The sequence below is a fragment of the Galeopterus variegatus genome, unplaced genomic scaffold (assembly GCF_000696425.1).
Source record: "Galeopterus variegatus unplaced genomic scaffold, G_variegatus-3.0.2 Scaffold794, whole genome shotgun sequence".
In the NCBI taxonomy this organism is placed as follows: Eukaryota; Metazoa; Chordata; class Mammalia; order Dermoptera; family Cynocephalidae; genus Galeopterus; species Galeopterus variegatus.
Genome location: NW_007726905.1, coordinates 62,155 through 82,820, shown reverse-complemented (window position 1 = coordinate 82,820; position 20,666 = coordinate 62,155). Strand labels below are relative to the sequence as shown.

General features: G+C 37.6%; 1 protein-coding gene across 1 annotated transcript in view; it reads right to left on the bottom strand.

The window, feature by feature from the left end:
• Positions 1 to 20,666, bottom strand: part of AAGAB (alpha- and gamma-adaptin binding protein) — a 41,420-nt gene that overhangs the window by 1,787 nt on the left and 18,967 nt on the right. The window contains exons 4-7 of the mRNA XM_008572504.1: positions 6,056 to 6,138; positions 5,089 to 5,185; positions 492 to 596; positions 1 to 46 (exon numbers count right to left, since the gene is read on the bottom strand). Coding sequence (XP_008570726.1) covers positions 1 to 46; positions 492 to 596; positions 5,089 to 5,185; positions 6,056 to 6,138 — 331 coding nt within the window. The remainder of the gene's footprint in view (positions 47 to 491; positions 597 to 5,088; positions 5,186 to 6,055; positions 6,139 to 20,666) is intronic.

Sequence of the window (20,666 nt, the reverse complement as noted above, 5' to 3'; positions counted from 1 at the left end):
TCTGCCTGCAACTTCCTTTTCTCGTGGGGGAGCGGCGCAGCCCTTTCTTGGGGGGAAAAAAAACTTAAAAAAATTTTCTAATAACCCAGGAGAAGCTGGAGTGTATGGATGTTTTAACACTAGAAGATGGGAGATGGGTTTCAAAGACATCTGTTTATGGTGTAGTCATTACAGTTTTTAGAGAATTGAAGCCTTCCAGATTTTTCAGATGAGAATGATGTGAGTAAATTGGTAGGGATCTTACAGATTCCATGTTAATGAGACATATTGAAAGAAACAGAGAAGCAAGAGAAAAAGGAAAAATAAGAGGAAAGAGAATGAAGAAGGGAACATTTTCCCCAGGGAAACATAGCCCTCCCAGTAGCTAAGTTTCTCAAGACAGCTGAGACCAGAGCATGGAACCCAATCCAGCAGTTACAAAATAAAATCCTACTTCATAAAATAGATGAGCATCAGTGTGGGAATATGTTAGACACAATGGATCTAATTACCTTTCATTTCTTTTAACTTTGAAAATAGTCTTTCAAAATTCTCCAGATCTCCTCCTCCAGTAGTGAGACTGGCTAATTCTTGAATATCCAGATCTAAAATAGGATCTGAAGTAAGAATGTGTCATATTATTTGTCACACATTATTTATATATGTGCTAAATACACAAAATCCTAAGGAAATCAATGCTGCTTTGATGAAAGTCACCAATGATCGAGTGCCCAGTGTACCAGCTTTACAGCTCATGGAGCCTCACAAGTGAATAGTAACTTCTTCTATCCTTACAACTCCATAACGAGGTATGGAATACTATTTTCATTTTAGAGATAAGAAACTAAAGCTCAGAGTTGAAGTGACTTATTCTAAGTCACAGCTAATAAGTGGATTCAGACTTAGGTGTTTCAACTCTGAAGGCCACACTCACTCTGCTAAGGTACACTGATTCAACAATAACAATACATGACTAAAATCTACACTGTATTTTATTGTACAACAAATATTTTCACATCTACTACTAACAACAACCATATAAAGTGATTAGGACAGATGTCATTATCTCCAATTTACAGATAAAAAACCTGTAGTTAAAAATGAATTCATCTGACATTAGGGATACTCAGAGATAGAGCCTATTTAAAGTCATATTTTCTTACTACAAATCCTTTACTATTTCTACCTCAGCACAGTGGTTCTTTATCAAAGTTTGTTTTTAATCATAATCTATACTCATTCTCCACTCCAGGGCAACCACCTTTAGAGCTTCTTCCCTGCCCATCCCAGTTCACAGATCTTCCCCCTTAGAATTCTAAGCTTACTGTTTATAGAACTGTCTTGGCACTTGCATATGCTACTTCATATTCTAACATTTCTCCACCACCACTATAATAAATACTACTACAATGAGAGAGAGAGTTTACTTTGTGCCTGCACTGCTAAGTGCTTTAACTTACATGAGTCCATTTCATTTTGCAACAGCCCTGTGAGGGAAGATTTGTCACCCTATTTTACGGAAAAGGAAACTAAGACCAACAGAGGTTAAACAATTTACTCAAGGTCATATCAATACTAGTGGTAGAGCCATGGTTTGAACCCCAGTGTACAGGACTCCAAACAAATCTTATGACCTTAACTGTTCAAGTCCTGTCTCTACATTTTTAGACTGTTAGCTCCTTGAAGAACAAGGACAATGACTTATAATTCTTTGCATCTGCCACAATGCTATATAACTTGGGGTTAAAAATGCATTTGGGTTAATAAATTTACTTTAGTTCAATGGACATGTCATGTAGGCAGTTGGTATACAGTGCTGAAGATAAAAATTTGTGATTTATCTGTGTATACATGGTAATTGAGGTATGGATGTGGATAGAATCACTTCATGCATAATAACAGATTTGGAAGAGGAGTTTAAGTGGACCGTTGAAGACTGACAGTATTTAAAGGCTGGGCAAGGGAGGGTAATCTATCAAAGAAAGAGGAGGAATAACCTGAGAAGTAGAAAGAAAACTAGGAGATGTTGTGTTGAGTGAGTCAGAAGCAGATAATGTTTCAAAGGGGGATTGATCCATAATACTGAATGCCACATAGAGGTCAAGATGAAGACTGGAAAATATCTTAAATATACTGGCATAAAGGTCATTTGCACAGAGTTGTTTTAGTGGCATAATGGGGGCAAAAGCTAGATGGAAGTGAGTTGAAAGGTGACTGGGAGATAAGCAATGGAAATAAGGCTAGTAAAGAGATACGGGGTTGAGTAAGTATTCAGTTTTTGTTGATTTGGTTTTGCCTTTTTAAAAAAAATTTTGAAATCATTTTAGTCTTACAAAAAATTTGAAAGCATAGTATAGAGAGCTCCCATATGGCTTTCACCCACCTTCCCCTAGTGTGAACATCTTATATAACCATGCTACAATTATAAAAATCAGGAAGTTAATATTGGTACAATGCTATTAACCACACCACAGACTTTACTCACACTTCAGTCAGTTTTTCCACTAATATCCTTTTCTGTTCCAGGATCCTACACAGAATTTAGCTGTCAAATCTTCTTAGTCTTCTCCAATTTGTGACAGTTCCTTAGACTTTCCTTGTCTTTCATGACTTTGGCACTTTTGAAGAGTACAATCAGTTATTTTGTATAACGTCCCTCACTTTGGATTTGTGTGATATGTTCTTATAATTAGACTGAGGTGATGCATTTTTGGCAAGAACACCACAGAAGTGATGTGCCCTTCTCACTGCATCCTATTGGGGGGATATGATGTCAGTGTGTCTGATTATTGGTGATGTGAACCCTCATCACTTAGTTAAAATGGCTGGTATCTGCCAGGTTTCTCCAGTGTGAAGTTACTATTTTCCCCTTTGTAATAAATAAGTATCTTGGGGGAAATACTTTTAGACTACGCAAATATCCTACTTCTCCTCAAACTTTCATTCACTAATTTTAACATCCATAAGTAGATGTTGCTTGCAACAACTATTATTGTTTTTGTGCTTAATGGTGGTTTTCTCTTTTCCTAATTCCTTCTACGCTTATTAATCAGAATTCTTCTGTAAGAAGAATCTGTCCTTTCTTTCCCATTTATTTATTTATTTATTTATTTGCATTAGAATGGACTCATAGATATTTAGTTTATTCTATGGGTTATAACCCAATACTATATTAATTTATTTTGCTAGTCAAATTGTTCCAGCTTTAGCCATCAGATGCTCTTTCAGGTTGGTTCCTAAAACATGTTTCAACATGTTCCCATTCTTTTTTGATTACTTCCTTACTTTCTGACACCACAAGATGCTTCAGGCTTATCCTGCATTTTTTCCTGCCCTAGCCCTGTAATCAACAACTTCTCTTAGGAACCCTGGTTCCTTTTATTGGAGAATGTATCTAGAAACCAAGATCTCAGTGTTAAGGGTGTTGCTTGCTACTGGAGTATTGTTCCTTCTAGGCCCTCTCGGAGGATGATGTATGTACACCAACACATGCATGCACACACCTATATTTATTTCCCTATTGTTCTAAATGTAAGTATATATTTAAAAACCATGAGCTCATACTGATATGTTAGATTCCAATCCAATACCAAAGGGTTCATGCCAGACTTCTCCTTTCCTTATTTGTAACTTCTTTCTCTGACAGGGAGAAACCTAGCTCTCATTATCGATAATAAATTTTCTTAGCTTTTCAACCCTAATATACATATATATAACTTCAAAATTGCTAACCCAAACCCCCATGAAAAACAAATTTATTAAGTAGAGTCAGTATTTGTGTTCAGTTCTTTTTGTTTTTAGCCTTACCGCAACCAGTCCAATTACTATTTTCCAAAGTTACTGGGCCAAGCCCATGGTGCACTCGGGAGAGTGCGGCACTGGGAGCGCAGTAGCGCCCCTGCCGCGGGTTCGGATCCTATATAAGGATGACCGGTGCGCTCACAGCGCTCACTGGCTGAGCGCGGTGCGGCTGGTCTCAAAAAGGACAAAAAAAAAAAAAAGTTACTTAGGTTAGTTCTTGTCTTTCTCACCCCCTTCAGTGTGATTAATGATTTATTTAAATGGCAGAGGCTTTAGCTGGTTTAAAAGCCAATAGGAAGGATTCAATACATAATTTTTTCTTCTTAATATGTTTCTATAGCCAATCACTTGAGTTTTCTACATGGGTTATCTTATAATCAGAAAAAAATAGTTTTATAAGAATTATTGGGCCGGCCCGGTGGTGCACTGCTACAGTGCGCCGCTTGGGAGCATGGCAGCGCTCCCGCCGAGGGTTCGGATCCCACATACAGACCGGCCGCTCACTGGCTGAGCGAGGTGCGGGCGCAACACCGAGGCTTGCGATCCCGTTGCCAGTCCCGGTCCGGTCCGGGCGCGACACTGAGGGTTGAGATCCGTTGCCGGTCACGAAAAAAAGACAAAAAGGAAAAAAAAAAAAAAAAGAATTATTACCTGCACATGAGCCCTCTATGGCATAAAGACTGAAAGTAGGGATATAAGTAGTTCCTCAACAAAAGAACATTTATAGTTATTGTCAACTAAGCTCCTTGGCTTTCTGGCTTTTGAACAGCAGATTGGATTCCTGTTTCAGTTCCAGGCTCTTCTCACTAGATGTCTTTGGACAAGTTACTAAACTTCTCTGGGCTTCGGCTTCATCTCCATGAAATAACTTCTCTGCCAAACTTCATTACCAAATGAGAAAGTAGATATAAAAGAATTTTAAAAGGATGTGAAAAGACTCATAAGCGTAAAATTGTATTATTCTTGTCATCATCAAATCTGACTACTGTTAAATACTATTTTTAAAAATGTGGAATACAGAGCTATAAAGCTGTTTTGCCACCTGGTTCTGTCTGTTTTAGCTAAGATGATCTGAATCAAGATCCTGCTAAGACCATCAAAGAGAAAATGGTGGCCATGTATTTGTTATGTGTTTATTCTTCCCCCTTTTTCTGAGAGCCATCAGCAAGGCTCTCATGCACTTGAGGTACGCTACCAATATTCTTCCTTTCTCCATGTTTAAAGTCAACTTCCCTTCAATAATTTCTGCCCAGATACCTATTCCAAGTTCCATAGTGCTCTCTCTTGGTAGCCAAAGGAGGAACTTACCCACAATGCTATCAACCTGGGCATCTGTTGTGTTAGATGCACCACCCCGATGATCTGAGACAGATTCAGTCCTATCTGCTGCTGGCAAATGGGGCTGCTGTTGAGGAAAATACACATAAGCAACAATTTAATAGTAGGCTATTTTAAAACTAAATTCAAAAAGGCTCATACTTTCACTCTCTGGTTGGCTTTAGAGAAGCAGTAATAGGAGCTAGAGGCAAGGAAAGAAGGAAGAAGCAGTAAGATCACATTGAAAAATAAAAGGCTAAAAATTCATTAACTCAGGAGTATGTTCCCTCAAGGAAAAAAACTATAAAGTGTTATAATTTTTCTGTAGGCTATTAAAATATGTTTTATGTTTGTTTCATTTAATATCCACGTTATATTCAAAATATGAAAATGTACACAATCATAACACACATAGCTCAGAGGCTGATGAACATGATCCCTGGAAAGACAATGTGACACAGTATGATTTGCTCTTGGTTCCAGCAGGTGGACCAAGGTAAACTTGGACCAAAGTCCTTGAGAACAGAGGGTTGAAATCAGACTATAAATTCCTTGAGGGCAGAGACCTTGCCTTGGATTTGTACAGGGACTTTGTACACAGAAAGTACTAAAAAAAAAAAAAAATCAATTTTATTTTCTATCTACAGACCTGGAGGCAAGTTTATGCCTTAAGGAAATCCTAGCATATTTTAAAAAGCACTCCAGCAAAGAAAAAAAACAAAAACAACCCCAACTGCCAACATCTTGAAAGGGCTTACTGCTTTAAAAGGGATGGACTAGTCCTCTCTCAAGAGGGGCCAGGCATAATAGGCCTGTTTTAGATTCTTCCTTCATCTATTTTTAATATTCTTAGCCACCTTTTAAAGAGAAAGGAAAAAAATGACTAATATGTAAAGATTCATAATGACACGGAGAAGTTAAAGCCAAAGAGGAAAAAAGATCCAAGAAAATTCTCTACCTCTGAGTGACAGGTCTCTGATGACCCAATGCTATGGGTTGTTCCAGCCAATGAGTTGAGCAGACTAAAGCCTTGGTTCCTATCTGAAGAGAAAAAACAAAGCACTGAAAATTTTCATTTACACTTTGAACTTTTAAAATGACTGTGATGATGAAATAAAGGCTACTTCCTCATTATCAGAGTTCTAACTATTAAAAAAAAAAACCTATTGTCAATTACCATATGCCCTTAATTCTCAATACATTTTTTAATCATCACACAATATTAGTCCAGGTCAAAAGTAACGGCAAGGACACTACAACAAAAGGCCACTCAGTGGTTCTGTTTGCAAAGATTAACATAACTGATGTTTTAAACACTATGATCTAATATTCCATTTTTTCTTTATTTTGGTAGCAATTTTAGGTTTACAGAGAAATGGAGCAGAAAGTACAGAGAGTTCCCATACCCTCCCCACCCCCCAGTTTCTCCTATTATTAACATGTTACGTGAGTGTGGTACGTTTGTTACAGTTATGGATCAACATTGATATACTATTATTAACTCAATTTTATATCAGGGTTCCCTCTTTGTATTGTACAGTTCTATAGGTTTTGCCAAATGCATAATGTCAGGTATTCACCATTACGGTGTCATACAGAATAGTTTTTTTGCCCTAAAAATCTTCTCTACTCCACCTAGTCATCCCTTCCTCCCTCCTTCATCCCCTGAAATCTTGGCAAACACTGATTTTTTTTTCCCACTACCTCAAACATTTACCATTTCTTTGTGTTGGAAACACTCAAAACCCTTTCTTATAGCTAATTGAAACTATACAATAAATTGTTGTTAATGATAGTTACCCTACAGTGCTATAGAACTCCTATCTAGCTGTACTTTTGTATCTCTTAACCAATCGTTCACTGTCCCCTTTCCCCTAATCCCTTCCAGCCTCTGGTAACTGCCATTCTACTCTCTACTTCTATGTAAATATTCCATTATTTTAAATAATCAAAAATATTGTAAAAAATCAACCCAAGACATTATTATCAGGTGAAAAGGAATATGCATATTTTTTGAAATAAAGCTCTAACTTTGATATAAGTGAGCCATGAGCAGTTAAGCCTCCCAGTACTCTTGATGTCTGTATTTACAACGGAGGACAAATCTGGAGCAGAACGTCTAGAACAGATGAAAGTATAAGTACCAGCCCAGATCCAGTAGTGTTCCCCAAAAGCACCTGGAGCACTTACTAAAACTACCCCAGTATTCAAGGACTCTACCTCAGACTCGCTGAGTCTGCATCTTTAGAACAGAGACCAAAGAATCTCAGTTTTTAGCAAGTACTCCAGGAGAGTCTTAGGATTGGAAAAGTTTGAAAGACACTGCCATAAGGTAGAACACGAAACCACAATCCAAGGGTCTAACAGTACACAAGTCAAAGAACTTCTCTGTCAAAAAAAGACAACTTCCTCCCACCTCATTTTTCCTCTCCCCATCCCTTCCCTGAATCCACTCTCATCTCTAGTTCTCTAAACTCCCTACAAACTTCCTACATTCTTTCCCCCGCCAGGTGAAACCTGTCATCACATACTGGGTCACACAGAGGTATCAAAAAAGAGGAATGTGTGCCTTCCTTAAGCCTTTCACTGAAGATGTGCCTTTTAAACAGGGATGAAACCCCAATTGTGGCCTGCTAGGCACTGGCCTGCAGCTCTTCTGAGCCTAACCTCTCCCCACATAGGCAGTCACAGGCTGCTGTCAACCCAGTACCTGTATTTTTAAGGCTACCATGGCCAGGCAGCACTAATGGGCCACTGCTGCCCACTGCTTTTCATGCTGCACAACCTCAACAGTGGCAGTGTAGCCAAAGGTGCACATGTCCTCCTAGAGCCCCTTTACCTCCTCATCCCAGTGCCAGTCCAAGGACAGGGCACTAAGGTTTCATCACGGTAGGACATGGAGGCTCAGAGGCCTGAGAGAAGCAGAGCCATGCTCTGTTCTACACTGACAGTTTCAGAGCCTGAGGATATTTATTCAAACATCAACATGGTTCTTTCTTTTGGCCAGTGTGCTACTGATTTTAAAGCAGTTGTATGCAGTTATGTAATACTCAGACAGGGATTTTACCTGTCATGAGGATACATGAGAACTCTTATAATATACTTTAGGCTATTTATACAAAAAGCAATCTGAGTAATAAAACTACTGCTATAAGAGAGGCTTCACTTCTATTACTGGAAGTAACTTGGACTTTGGGTAATTTTCAAATCTAATTCATAAATCTCTCCATATTCCAATTCTTTGTCTTATGTTTTTCCTGTTGGACTTTTCCTAAACTTGGCAGGTCATACTGCAACTTGTAAAGAATAATGCAATACAATGTCAGTTTATGCATGTTATTAGACCAAAACAGTTTATTTTATTTTAATTTTTTTTTTTTTTTGTCTTTTTTTCCGTGTCCGGCAACGGATCACAACCCTCAGTGTTGCCCCCGTACCGGACCAGGGACCGGCAACGGGATTGCAAACCTCGGTGTTGCTCCCGCACCTCGCTCAGCCAGTGAGCGGGAGCCGGTCTGTATGTGGGATCCGAACCCTCGGGCAGGAGCGCTGCCGCGCTTCCCAAGCGGCGCACTATCCAGTGCGCCACCGGGCCGGCCCAAAACAGTTTATTTTAAATGCCTCATTCTTTACAGTGGCTGCCTACAAGGAGGGGAACTTGGATGGACAGGAGTTAGGAGTGGGAGCTAGACTCATCACTGTATACTGTAAACCTTTGTGTACCTTTTGATTTCTGTTTCATGTTCATGTACTATTCACCTATTCAAAAGGATTTTTTGAAATTTAATGACTTTATGCTATGTGCATTTTACAATAAAAAAATTAAATGCCCAAATTCTAATGGATAAAATTATGAAAAAGTCAAAATAGTGGGAAGAGAACTGAACGAATGGTCAGAAAACCTGGATTTCATTCCTGGCTCTGCCTACCTGTGTGATATTAGACAAATTAATCAATATCTTTGTGTGTCAATTTTCTGATCTGTAAAATGAGGTGATTGCTACCCATGGTTGTTAAGGTCCCTTCTATTGTAGGAGTTTGTGATTTTATGAAGTAAAGAGGCATTCTTTAGCATCTCTTAACAATAACTTGGAATTAGCTGGGCTTAAGTTTTTGTTTTGTTTTGTTTTTGTTTAATTAAGTAATAGAAAAATAAGAATGTTATGTTGCAGAATCCTTTTAAGGCTTACAGATGACTAAGAGTTTATAATCAGGTTTCAGGCTAATTATAACAAGCTGGAAGGACTTTTGCTCAGTATTTTCTTATAAACAATGGACAATTTAGCCAACTAATGAGAGGTTCATTATGCTACACTGCTTATATTTTAAAGAAGTTAAAAACATACAAATTTACACAATTAGAAAAATAACTCATTTTTATTTATTCAAAGCAGACTGCTTGCACATTATTGCTGCTCAAAAAACTTGGATAATATTTTACACACCTATGGCTTTAAGGAAACTCTATTTTGCCTGGTTCAATGTTTATTAAAATTCTGCACACATGTACCCACTGTACAATTATTCTTCTCATAGGAAAGAGCTACATAAATCTTTTCTTGTTTGCTAGATTTGTCTCCCCAGGATTCAGGGCATGGAAATGTCATCTCTATTAAGAAGAATTCATTCCTTTAGGAGGTAGTTGCTGAAATTGGCTCTAGCATCTATGGTTTTATTGATGCACAAAATACTCAACTAGGAAGGAATACATGAATTTACCTACTCAACTGATTCTTCAGTGATGTAGAAGGGGGAAGTTGAGTAATAAAACAAATTATTCTGGAAGTCATTGTAAGTATATTAAACTCCGGTCCTAAAAGCATCTGATTCAGTTTTGGTGGTCTCCTAAATTGGCAGCAGTGGAATAATAGATAAAAATAAAAGTATCATGAAAAAAATCTAGTAGTGCCGGTCATTGGCACAGATTCTTCTATGAAATGTCAGGAACAAAACTATAGCCTCTAGAATAAATATTTAAAATGGGAAATTCTCAAGTTTTGGGGATGAGAATTTATTTTTTAATAAGAAGTTTTAAGAAAACTTGAAATACCTGTATATGAAATTGTTTAGATATCTCTTTACAACTCTAAAGGCACATTGTTATTTTAGAAACATAAAATGCATTTCACATAGCAATTTTGAGTTATGTTATATGAGACATTTAGCGAATTAAAAACCTAGGCAAAAAGGGAAATTTTAATATGAGGAAAGGGAAAAAGTACTTGTTTAAAAAGTATTTTTTCCTTTTAACTGTTCTGCTCTTTTCCCACTTCTCCATCAAGGCAATATAAGCATATGGATTTGGGGATAAATACAGGCCTGGACTTGAATCCTTCTACTATTTACTGTGTGGTCTTACACAAGTTATACCTTGTCTGCATCTCAGTTTCTACATTTATGCACTGGATATAACAAGACTTACCTTCCAGAATTATTGTAAGGGTTAATAATAATGATGGCTAATGTTTACTGAGTGCTATATATGTGCAAGGTAATGTTTTAAGTACTCAGCACACAAGACTACTTTAATCCTCACAACAATCAAAGCATGCCTTCGACACACAAATAGAAATCAACATATATTTTATTTATTGTATTATCCTCTTTTAGAGAGGGTTTTTTATTATCCTTTACAGAATAAACTATAACTCAGAGAAATTAAGTAGCTTATCTAAAGTCACATAACTGGAATCAGAACTTGAAATCTAGGACTCTCTGATTCTAAATTTCATACTCTTTCTATTAAGCCCAGAGGTCTTGGTAACATGCAAAGAGTTGAGACATATACAATGTCTTGATGTACAAATACTGGTTATGACACAAACTTGGGTCAAGTGTAAAAAGATGTTTTTTATTCATATATAGTTCTCTTGTTGGTAATCCCTCACTCTGTCTCTGGTTTACACTATGGTTTTTGCTGAACACCTCAGGACTGAATAGTTAATCATAGGCCACTTACTAACTGATCTCAGATCAGCCCTATAATTCCTGGAGGCATTGGTCACATAAAACTAGTGGTAGACAGGTGTTTAGGCCCCACTGCCTCTCCAGTGTCCTTCAAGTGTATGTAGGGTTCCTCAACCTCATCACTATTGACATGTCAGGCTGGAGAATTCTTTGGTGTTTGGGGGTGGGGGTAGAGAGTTCTGTGTATCCCTTGCCTATACCCACCCAGACATCTACACCACTGCCAAATGTCCTTTGGGGGACAAAATCACCTCTAACTGAGGACCTCTGGTATAGATCTAATTAGGATAGAAAATTTTTGACTAAAGTCCTCAAGTTTTAAGTCATTATTTGAAAAGATTTTCAATGAAAAAAGAGAATAAAAACATTTAAAAGATTCAATCTTTCCTCCTGTCAACATCAGAAATATGTTCCCCCCACTCTGGAAAACTCTAGATGGTTTTAGCCCGCAGTAACCTCTCCCTCAGTGCCATGTGCCTTTCTTGTCCTTACAATTCAAGTCTCCCTTTAGAGAATCTGTTAGTATAAGTACTTGTCTTGAGTCCATCTGCCATCCTCAACTGTATTATAAACTCCTTGCAGATAAGGACAACAGCTAATGGTTCTGCACTCCACAACTCCTGGGATAGTGCTAAGTATATGGAGGGATGCTGAAATATCCACTGATTGCCTAACATGACTGTCAGAACCTGTGAGCACTAACCATGCAGAGAAGTTTTTACCTTAAATTTATATATACTACTCAAATATTAAGAATTTCCATGACCACACCCCAAAATGCCTCAAATGATCTGTTAGGTATTTTTTATGTTCATATTTTGGCATTTATTTCTTTAAAGTAGCAATTATATGGTGTCATCTTGAGAAGTTCAAGTTTTTTCCATATTTTAAGTTTTCTTTACATCCCCTTCTTCTCCATACAATATATTTTCTTTTCCACCTATGTAATAAACATGACCAAACTTATTGTAACTACAACTAAGATATTTCAGTTCCACAAAGAGAAGTTGTACCTATTTTTGAGTGATATTCTTAAATCACAACATACTATTTGGGTAAAAAATTCTTTTAAGAAAGTACTTCATTAGAAATTATTTCATAGGGGGCCGGCCCGGTGGCGCACTGCTACAGTGCGCCGCTTGGGAGCGCGGCGGTGCTCCCGCCGAGGGTTCGGATCCCACATACAGACCGGTTCCCGCTCACTGGCTGAGTGAGGTGCGGGTGCAACACCAAGGGTTGCGATCCCGCTGCCGGTCCCGGTCCGGTACGGGCGCAACACTGAGGGTTGCGATCCGTTGCCGGACACGAAAAAAGACAAAAAAAAAAAAAAAAAAAAAAAAAAAAAAAAAAAAAAAAAAAAAAAAAAAAAAAAAAAAAAAAAAAAAAAAAAAGAAATTATTTCATAGTATCAGGGAAATAAACCTACATTTCATTTCTGTGTGGTGAATTGAAATGAAATGCTTTTTGAAATCACAAAAGAATTAGAAGAACCGATTTATTCTCTTTCACTAAACTGTTGCTTGAAAAGAGCAAAACTTTGAAGTACATTATTAAAAACAGCACTTATTTAGGGAAATAGGCCTAAGCAGTGTATTTGGTTCCACCATTGGCATTAGATTCAAAAAATGAATTTCTGCTCTCCCTATGACACATAGGACACCTGCTCATAGGTCAAGAACTGTTTCTGCTAATACTTGCACATATAATAAACATGACTGGAAAATAATAAGACTATGTTTTTTTCTTTTTCCTGATTATAAACAATATGTTCATTGTAGAAAATTTGGGAAATAGAGAAAAGTACAAAGAAGAAAATTAAACCACCAAAGATACCAATTAATACTTTGGCAAATGTCTTCCTAGTCTTTTCTTCTATGCACATATACACACAAATTCTTAATAAACTGAACTACACAGCAGGATGAATACTGTGTTTTTCAAAGTTGTTAAAGAAAGCTTTATGCTAATTCCAATAATGGTACCATTATAAAGTCCCATCTCCAGAGCCTGAAGTACACTCTTGAAAATCCTCAAAAGAATGTTTAGAATCAAGTCGAAAACCATTCAGAACCAAGTGTGGGAAGGAATGAGAGCAATAAAATGAGACTATACCATGAAAAAAAAGACCACTTCTTTTATGTGATTCATAACCAGCTCTAATAATAATTCCAAAGGAGGAGCACCAAAAATGTTTTTGCAAGGTGGCAGCAGAAGAGCAGCGCCTCCAGGGTGACCAATTTGAAGAGACTTCCCATCATTCATTTGATTATGCATAATTTCGAGGGTGATTTTTTTAAACAGTCTCATCATTTTACTCATACGTTTATTCCCTTCTGTCTTCTCTAATTTTTCACAGTTCCCTTTTCCCCTCTTTCTCTTATAATACTCTCTTCCACCATCTTATGCCTTCTATACACACACACACACACACACACACACACACACTCAGATGGAAATCAGCATATATCTTATTTATTTTATTTTTGACTACAACATTCACAGTTAGACAGCTGTCAGAGAGTATTCAAGCCATTTTTTTGGTTCCACAATATTAGGTGCTGGGTTGAAAAAGAGTAGCAACTCAGTCTGACTCAAGGAACTCACTTTCACAGAATATAGTGCTGGTATAATTATACCATTCTAGAGTTCTACACATCCTAGAGATTAGGGAACCGTAGTCCAGAGACATGAAGCCACTTTCTCAAGATCACACGTGCAGAGACAGACCAGACTAGAACCCTCTTCATTAAGCACTCTTCCTCTTGCTAAGTTGATGTTTTATTTTCTGTAACATTAGATTCCAATTTTTATTTAATCACCATGTTTTACTTAAAAAATTTATATTAAAGGCATTAGCTATCTGCTTTCTCAGGAGCAGGGTCCAGGTACCACAGACAGGCCTTGTGTTTTTGGTACTCACTTCTTACCACTGCTCTGAACATCAGGTACAAATCCCTTGAACTGGAATCCGGGAATTCTGCCATGGGATCTTATTGCCAAGTAAATTTAGAGGAGCACACATTAATGGATGATCAATTCTTCACATTTACAATGAGAAGACAGAAAACAGACATATGAAAGAATTGTCATTTCTACTATTAAAATTCCACTTAATCCTCACCCACATTCATTATTGGGGATTAAACCATAATAAATAAACTAAAAGTAATCTCCAGGGCTTTTGAAATCCAATCTCTACAATTATTGCTTACCACTGGGGGATCAAAGTCACAATTTTGTAACATTTGTTTAGTCTAATCCTTCACTAATTAGAAACAGTGAAAGATCGCAGCACTTCCCTTCTCTGTGGGGGTATTTGTTAAAAGACCCACTGAATGCCCAGAAGCCACCAGTGTAGAATAACACCTCCCACACACAGCCCTTATCAGTGCTCAGGTTACAAAACCAGGGACGGAGGCCTTGGGGTAACGTTAAACAAGGACACTGTGTATAATGCTACCTTCCTATGTGAAACAGTAAGTGACAATGCTGTCTTGAAAAAAGAAAAAAAAATCACCAGACTTCTACTAACCATCTTCTTTTCCTTGCCCTTAAAGCCACCTCTTACTTACCAGTTGCTTCCCCAGTTCAAGGCACAGTACTGAATATGATGCCTGGACCATCTAATGATAACAAAGTACTTTGCAACTAGGCTTTTTGATGTACTAAATTGAAAGAGGAGACAATCTCACTGGAGACCAAGGAAGCAAAGGCGGGAGGAGTCAACTGTTAAAATTTGTCACATTTGGCATAAAGTATTCACCCTCAGCTTCTCCTTTCATAATGATAATAGAGAGATATTATCAAATTATAAATGACAGACCCACGTGGTTGGGTTTCCACAGCCATAAACCGGGCTCTGATAGGGGTTGTGGGTAACCCAACTAGGCAACTGAGATTTTATCTACAACGACCAGACTTTCAGGTTGAGGATACTTAAGTCAAGATAGTATAAGGAAAGGTTATACAGTAAGCAAACTGATGTGGCTGGAAATGTCTAAAATGTATTGCCCAATTGTAAAAGTAGTCCTAACCACTCCATTTCCTGGGCCATTTGAAGTCACTCACATCTTTAAAGCACAGTGGAAACTCTGACTTTCCTACGAGTTTGATCTTCATAGTGAATACAGTGATATCTGGGGATTTCCTTTAGCACAGAGCTTAGTATATGCAACCAGATCCTTCAGCTCAGTGTTTCTTCACTGTTTTCATTATGGTCCCCCTGAGGAGCCTTTCTAGACATTTTTTGTCCTATATATGTTTATATATTGTACATATATCTGTGCTTTATACAAAAAAGGATTTTTTTCTGCCCCCCAGGACTCAATGTTCATCCTCTGAGGCAATAATGCCCAGTTAAAAATGCATGCTTTAGCTTATGAAAGAAGACATTAGAAAAGCCAAGAATATAAAACTAAGTTATAAGTTAACACGGAAGTTATGTCTATCAGGAAGATTTATAAATTTCTTTCTAATATAATAATTTGCCTACAACTATAGTACTATGATTTAACCTGTTTGTTCTTAAATCTGATATTAAGCAACAAAAAGACATTAAGCACCTACTATATACAAATAAGAGTTATAACTCAAACTGAAGTTTGAGCTTAAATTTCACTGTTAATCATTATAATTAATCTCTGTGTATACTATCAAATCCCTTGCCTCTCTCTGTCTCTCTCTCACTGTGTTACACTCGCTTGGTAAAAGCACAATTGACTATTCTGTGCCTGCACTCATGTAGCTTATGGTAGCTGGGGAAAACAAACTTGTGCATGCACACACACCCATGCTGCTTGGCTTCACTGTAAATTTATAATCCCTAGTTTCAAGTGGGCCCCTTAATGCCGCATGACAATCATACCTTACATTTTTAGGTTCATTCACTGTCTCACTCTCCTAGATAACTATTTCACATTTTCTCCTCTCTCCTCAAATCCTAACTCTACCTTCTCCTTCTGACCTCTCAGTTGATAACCTGGCTTCCTACTTCACTAAGAAAATTGAAGCAATCAAGAAACTACATAGATTCCCACACCGCATCTCCGTACCGAGCCACATCTGCATCCAGACTCCCTTTCCCACCTCTTTCCAGATGTACCTCCCTCCTCCTGTCCAGTCTGTCCCTCCCCTTGTACACTAGAGCACATCCCTTCTACCTACTCAAGGACATCACTCCAGCAACCCTCCTTCTCTCTCCTCCTTCATCAGTTCTTCACTCTCTGCTGGATCTTTCCCATCAGCTCATGAACATGCTGCTCTTATTCTCATCTTAAAAATAAAAAATTTTTTAAAACCCTCAAACACACTTTTCTCACACACTCCCACCTATTTCTTTGCTCCCCCTTGCTGCAAAAAAATTTTAAGAATGCTTTATAGATGCCATCTCCAATTTCTCTCCTCCCAATCTTCTTAAACCTACTTCATTGAAACTGTTCTTCGAGGTCACTAATGATCTCCACGTTGCTAAATCCACAGGTCACCTCTCAGCTCTCATCTTACTTGACCTATCAGCAGTATTTGGCATAGCTGACCACTCCTTCCACCTCAAAACACTCTTCACTTTTGCTTCTAGGACTCCATACTCTCTTGGTTTTTCTGCCTCACTGACCATTCTTTCTCGGTCTCCTTTGCTCGTTCCTTCTCTCCTCCCTATCCTCTTGATGTTATAATGGCCCTGGCCTTAGTCCTTGGTCCTCTTTGTCTCCTACACTTACTCTCTTGGGGATCTCATCCAACCTCAAGGTTTTACATGCCATGTATATGCTTCTCTTCCCAAACTCCACACATCTATCCAACTGGCTACTTGACATCTCCTTTTGGAAGTTTAATAGCTATCTCAAACTTAAAATTTCCAAAATTGAATTACTGACATGTCACCCAGCCCCTCCAAGTCTGCCTCACCTGCGGCTTCCTTGTTTCTGTTGATGACAACAAATCCTTCAAATTGCTCAGGCCCAAACCCCGTAGTCTTCCTGACTGCTCTCTTTCTCTCATACCTCACATCCAAATCATCAGGAAATCATGCTTTCCTATATCAAAATACATCCAGAATTTGACCTTTTCTTACCCCTTCCATTGCTATGACCCTGATCAAATCCCGTAGTCTTCCTGACTGCTCTCTTTCTCTCATACCTCACATCCAAATCATCAGGAAATCATGCTTGCCTATATCAAAATACATCCAGAATTTGACCTTTTCTTACCCCTTCCATTGCTATGACCCTGATCTGAGCCACCACTACCTCTCACCTGGGATACTGCAATAGCCTCCTAAGAGATCTTGGTTCCTCCTCACCTTCACCATCTATTCTCCACATAGCAGCCAAGGGATCTTTTTACATCTGAAGTCAGATCATGTCATTCTTCTTCTCAGTGTTCTGCAATAGCTCTCAAGTTTACTCTGAGTAAGTGTCAAAGTTGCTACGAATGCCTACGAAGTCCTAAAGAATCTGATCCTCCATTACCTTTCTAACCTTCTCTCCTCCTCAGCCACAGTGAGCTCCTTGATATTCTTCAGACACATCAGGCAAGTTCTCACCTCAGGGCCTTTGCTGAAGCTATTCCTCACGCCTGGTATGCTCTTCCCCCATTTATACACATGGTAAAATACCTCATCTCCTTGCTCAAATCTCAAGCTGTCAAGAAGACCTACCTTGGCCACCTATTTATCCAGCAATCTCAATAGCCCTAATCCTGTTTCATTATTTTTTCCCATATTACTATCATCTTCTAATGTACTATATAACTTACAGATTACATATACTGTTTATTGACTATAGCCTCTCACCAGAATGAAAGCTCCACAAGGAGAGAAATTTCTGTTCATTTTGTTCACTGATGTACCTCAAGCATGCAGACCAGTACTTGACACAAAGTAAGAGCTCAATAAATATTTTCTTGTATGAATGAACACTTGAAACCTGAATCTAAACTGTGAACCAGAGAGAGATTTGAAGCCAAAAGAAGAAAACTCAAAGGGCCCAGATATACCCAGAGTCTAAATTATGCCTCTAAACACTTAGCTACTTATAAAGGCTGTATTATTTCTTTCAAGTCTCAAGGAGGACTGTTTAGCACAAGCACTGGTAACCTTTGCATGATACTAAACCACGCTAGGAACAAGAACAGAGGAAGTATGGAGGGGGAGTGCCCACTATTTTTACCTTTCCCTGTAGGTGACTCTATATTGGGCCTAGTCCCCGTCTTCTTGCAAAGCCAGGTGTCATTTACAAATACTACATGATTTAGGAATGGGAGAAAGCAAGTCAGTCAGAGGGCTAATGTGACTTTCAAAATGCCAAATTTATTCCCATGGATTAAGAACAAACTCTTACAAGTTAGAACTAGAAAACCATCATTTATGCCAGTGGTTTTCAACCATGGCTGCATATTTGAATCCCTACGGTGCTTAAAAAATAATGTAGCTGCCCCTCACTCTTCATATAAATGGTCTGGGTGAGGCTCAGACAGCATAGGTTTTAAAAGCTTCCCAGGCAACTGGAGTGTGCAGCCAAGGTGAAGACCCATTGATGAAGATCAATTTCATTTTACAGATTAAAAATAAAGGCCAGTTGAGTATTAGATTTGCCTATGGTCGAATAGCTGAGTGACAATATCAGGTCTGAAAACTGCCACTTGATTCTTTAGAGAAACATGAGTAAAGGAGAAACTTCATTACAACATAATAATTTATAAGGCTACATGTTATAGTAGTTAAATGCATATACTTCAAAATCATAAAGATCTAAGTTCAAATCAGGGTTCTGATAGTTAACAGATATTGTTAGTGATTCTCAAACCACTGCATATTATAATCATATTACAATCACCAGGGGAGATTTAAAAACTCTCAATGTCCAGGCCTCACTCCATACCGATTAATTCAGAATCTCTGCGAGTGAGATCCAGGCATCAGTACTTTTTAAAGTTCCCCAGGTGATTTCAATGTGCAAACAACTTTGAGAATTGATTAGCTATATAACTTTGGTGAAATTACTTGAACTCTTTAAACCTAGCTCATATCGATATTGTGAAGATAATCTATGTTCGTGAGCAGCTATTATTAGTATGATTACCACCTCTCCCTCTTCTGCAACCACTACTCCCCCTTCTACCATTACCATTATTATTATCAATAGCGGTATTATTTTCTTTTTTATTGAGATATCATTCACATGTAATAAAATTCAGCCTTTTTAAAGCATACAATTTAGTGGTTTTCAGAGTTGTGATTTGCATTTCCCTGATAACTAATGATGTTAAGTATCTTTTCATGTCCTTACTGGTCATTTGTGTATCTTTGAAGAAATGTCTATTTGAATCCTTTGCCATTTTTAACTGGGTTATTTGTCTTTAAATTATTGAGTTATAAGAGTTCTTTATACATCTAGGTACTAGATCTTTCTCAGATATATGGTTTACAAATATTTTCTCCCACCTTGAAGGTTACCTTTCACTTTCCTGAGAGTGTCCTTTGAAATATAAAAGCTTTAAATTTTTTTTTTTTTTTTTTTTAAAAGATGACCGGTAAGGGGATCTTAACCCTTGATTTGGTGTTGTCAGCACCACGCTCAGCCAGTGAGCGAACCGGCCATCCCTATATGGGATCCGAACCCGGGGCCTTGGTGTTATCAGCACCGCACTCTCCCGAGTGAGCCACCGGGCCGGCCCATAAAAGCTTTAAATTTTGATGGAGTCTAATTTATTTATTTTTTCTTTGGTTGCTTGTGTATTATTAATTCTAAGAAGAGACTAAAGGAATCGTTTCTTGGCCTTTTGGCTAAGATCAAGTGTAGTAAGAAGAGACTAAAGGCAGAAAGTTATGAAGATATCCTATAACCAGGTAAGTTGTTCAGACTTGTAATAAAGTACTCATTAAATCATGAATTTCCATTTAGAAAACACATCCACTTTATCTTGGTGAAGGGCAAGAAGGAAGCTATTCATCTCTAAGTTTTTAATTAACTAGATTTTCGGATCAAATATTTGACCTTTGAATGCCAAGTTTCCAATAAACTGCAAAGAAATAAAATTCTAGTCAGATTTGTCTGTTTTCAGTGCTATTTGTCACAATAGCTAAATTTTCATAGTCTTTTTTAAAGTTGTAATTGTTTTTCAAATTAAGCACATTTAAATGGATTTTTAAGAGTTTCAAACTAATATTTCTCTGCAACTGCACAAAATTAAAGACTGGCATGGCATAACCTAAGTGTTTAATTGCTCAATAAATACAAAACAGATAATATATAATCTCACATAATCAGTGGGATTATGTAATTTCTCAATGTAATAACCCTAAAGAATCAATTGTGATTATTGTAAGTTTTCTAAATAAACAAAAATAAAAATCAGTCATTAGTATCCTGAAAAAGGTATCCAATACCACTATTATCTTTTTTACTTTGTTGAACAACTTTCTGATTTAAAAAACTTTTTGATTTAAAATTTTTTTGAGTGGTGATGGTTGTACAACAATATTAATGTACTTAATACCACTGAACTGCATGCTTAAAAATGGATAAAATAGTAAATTTTTTATGTATATACAACCACAATTTTTTTTTTTTTTTTTTTTTTTTTTTTCCGTTTCCGGCAACGGA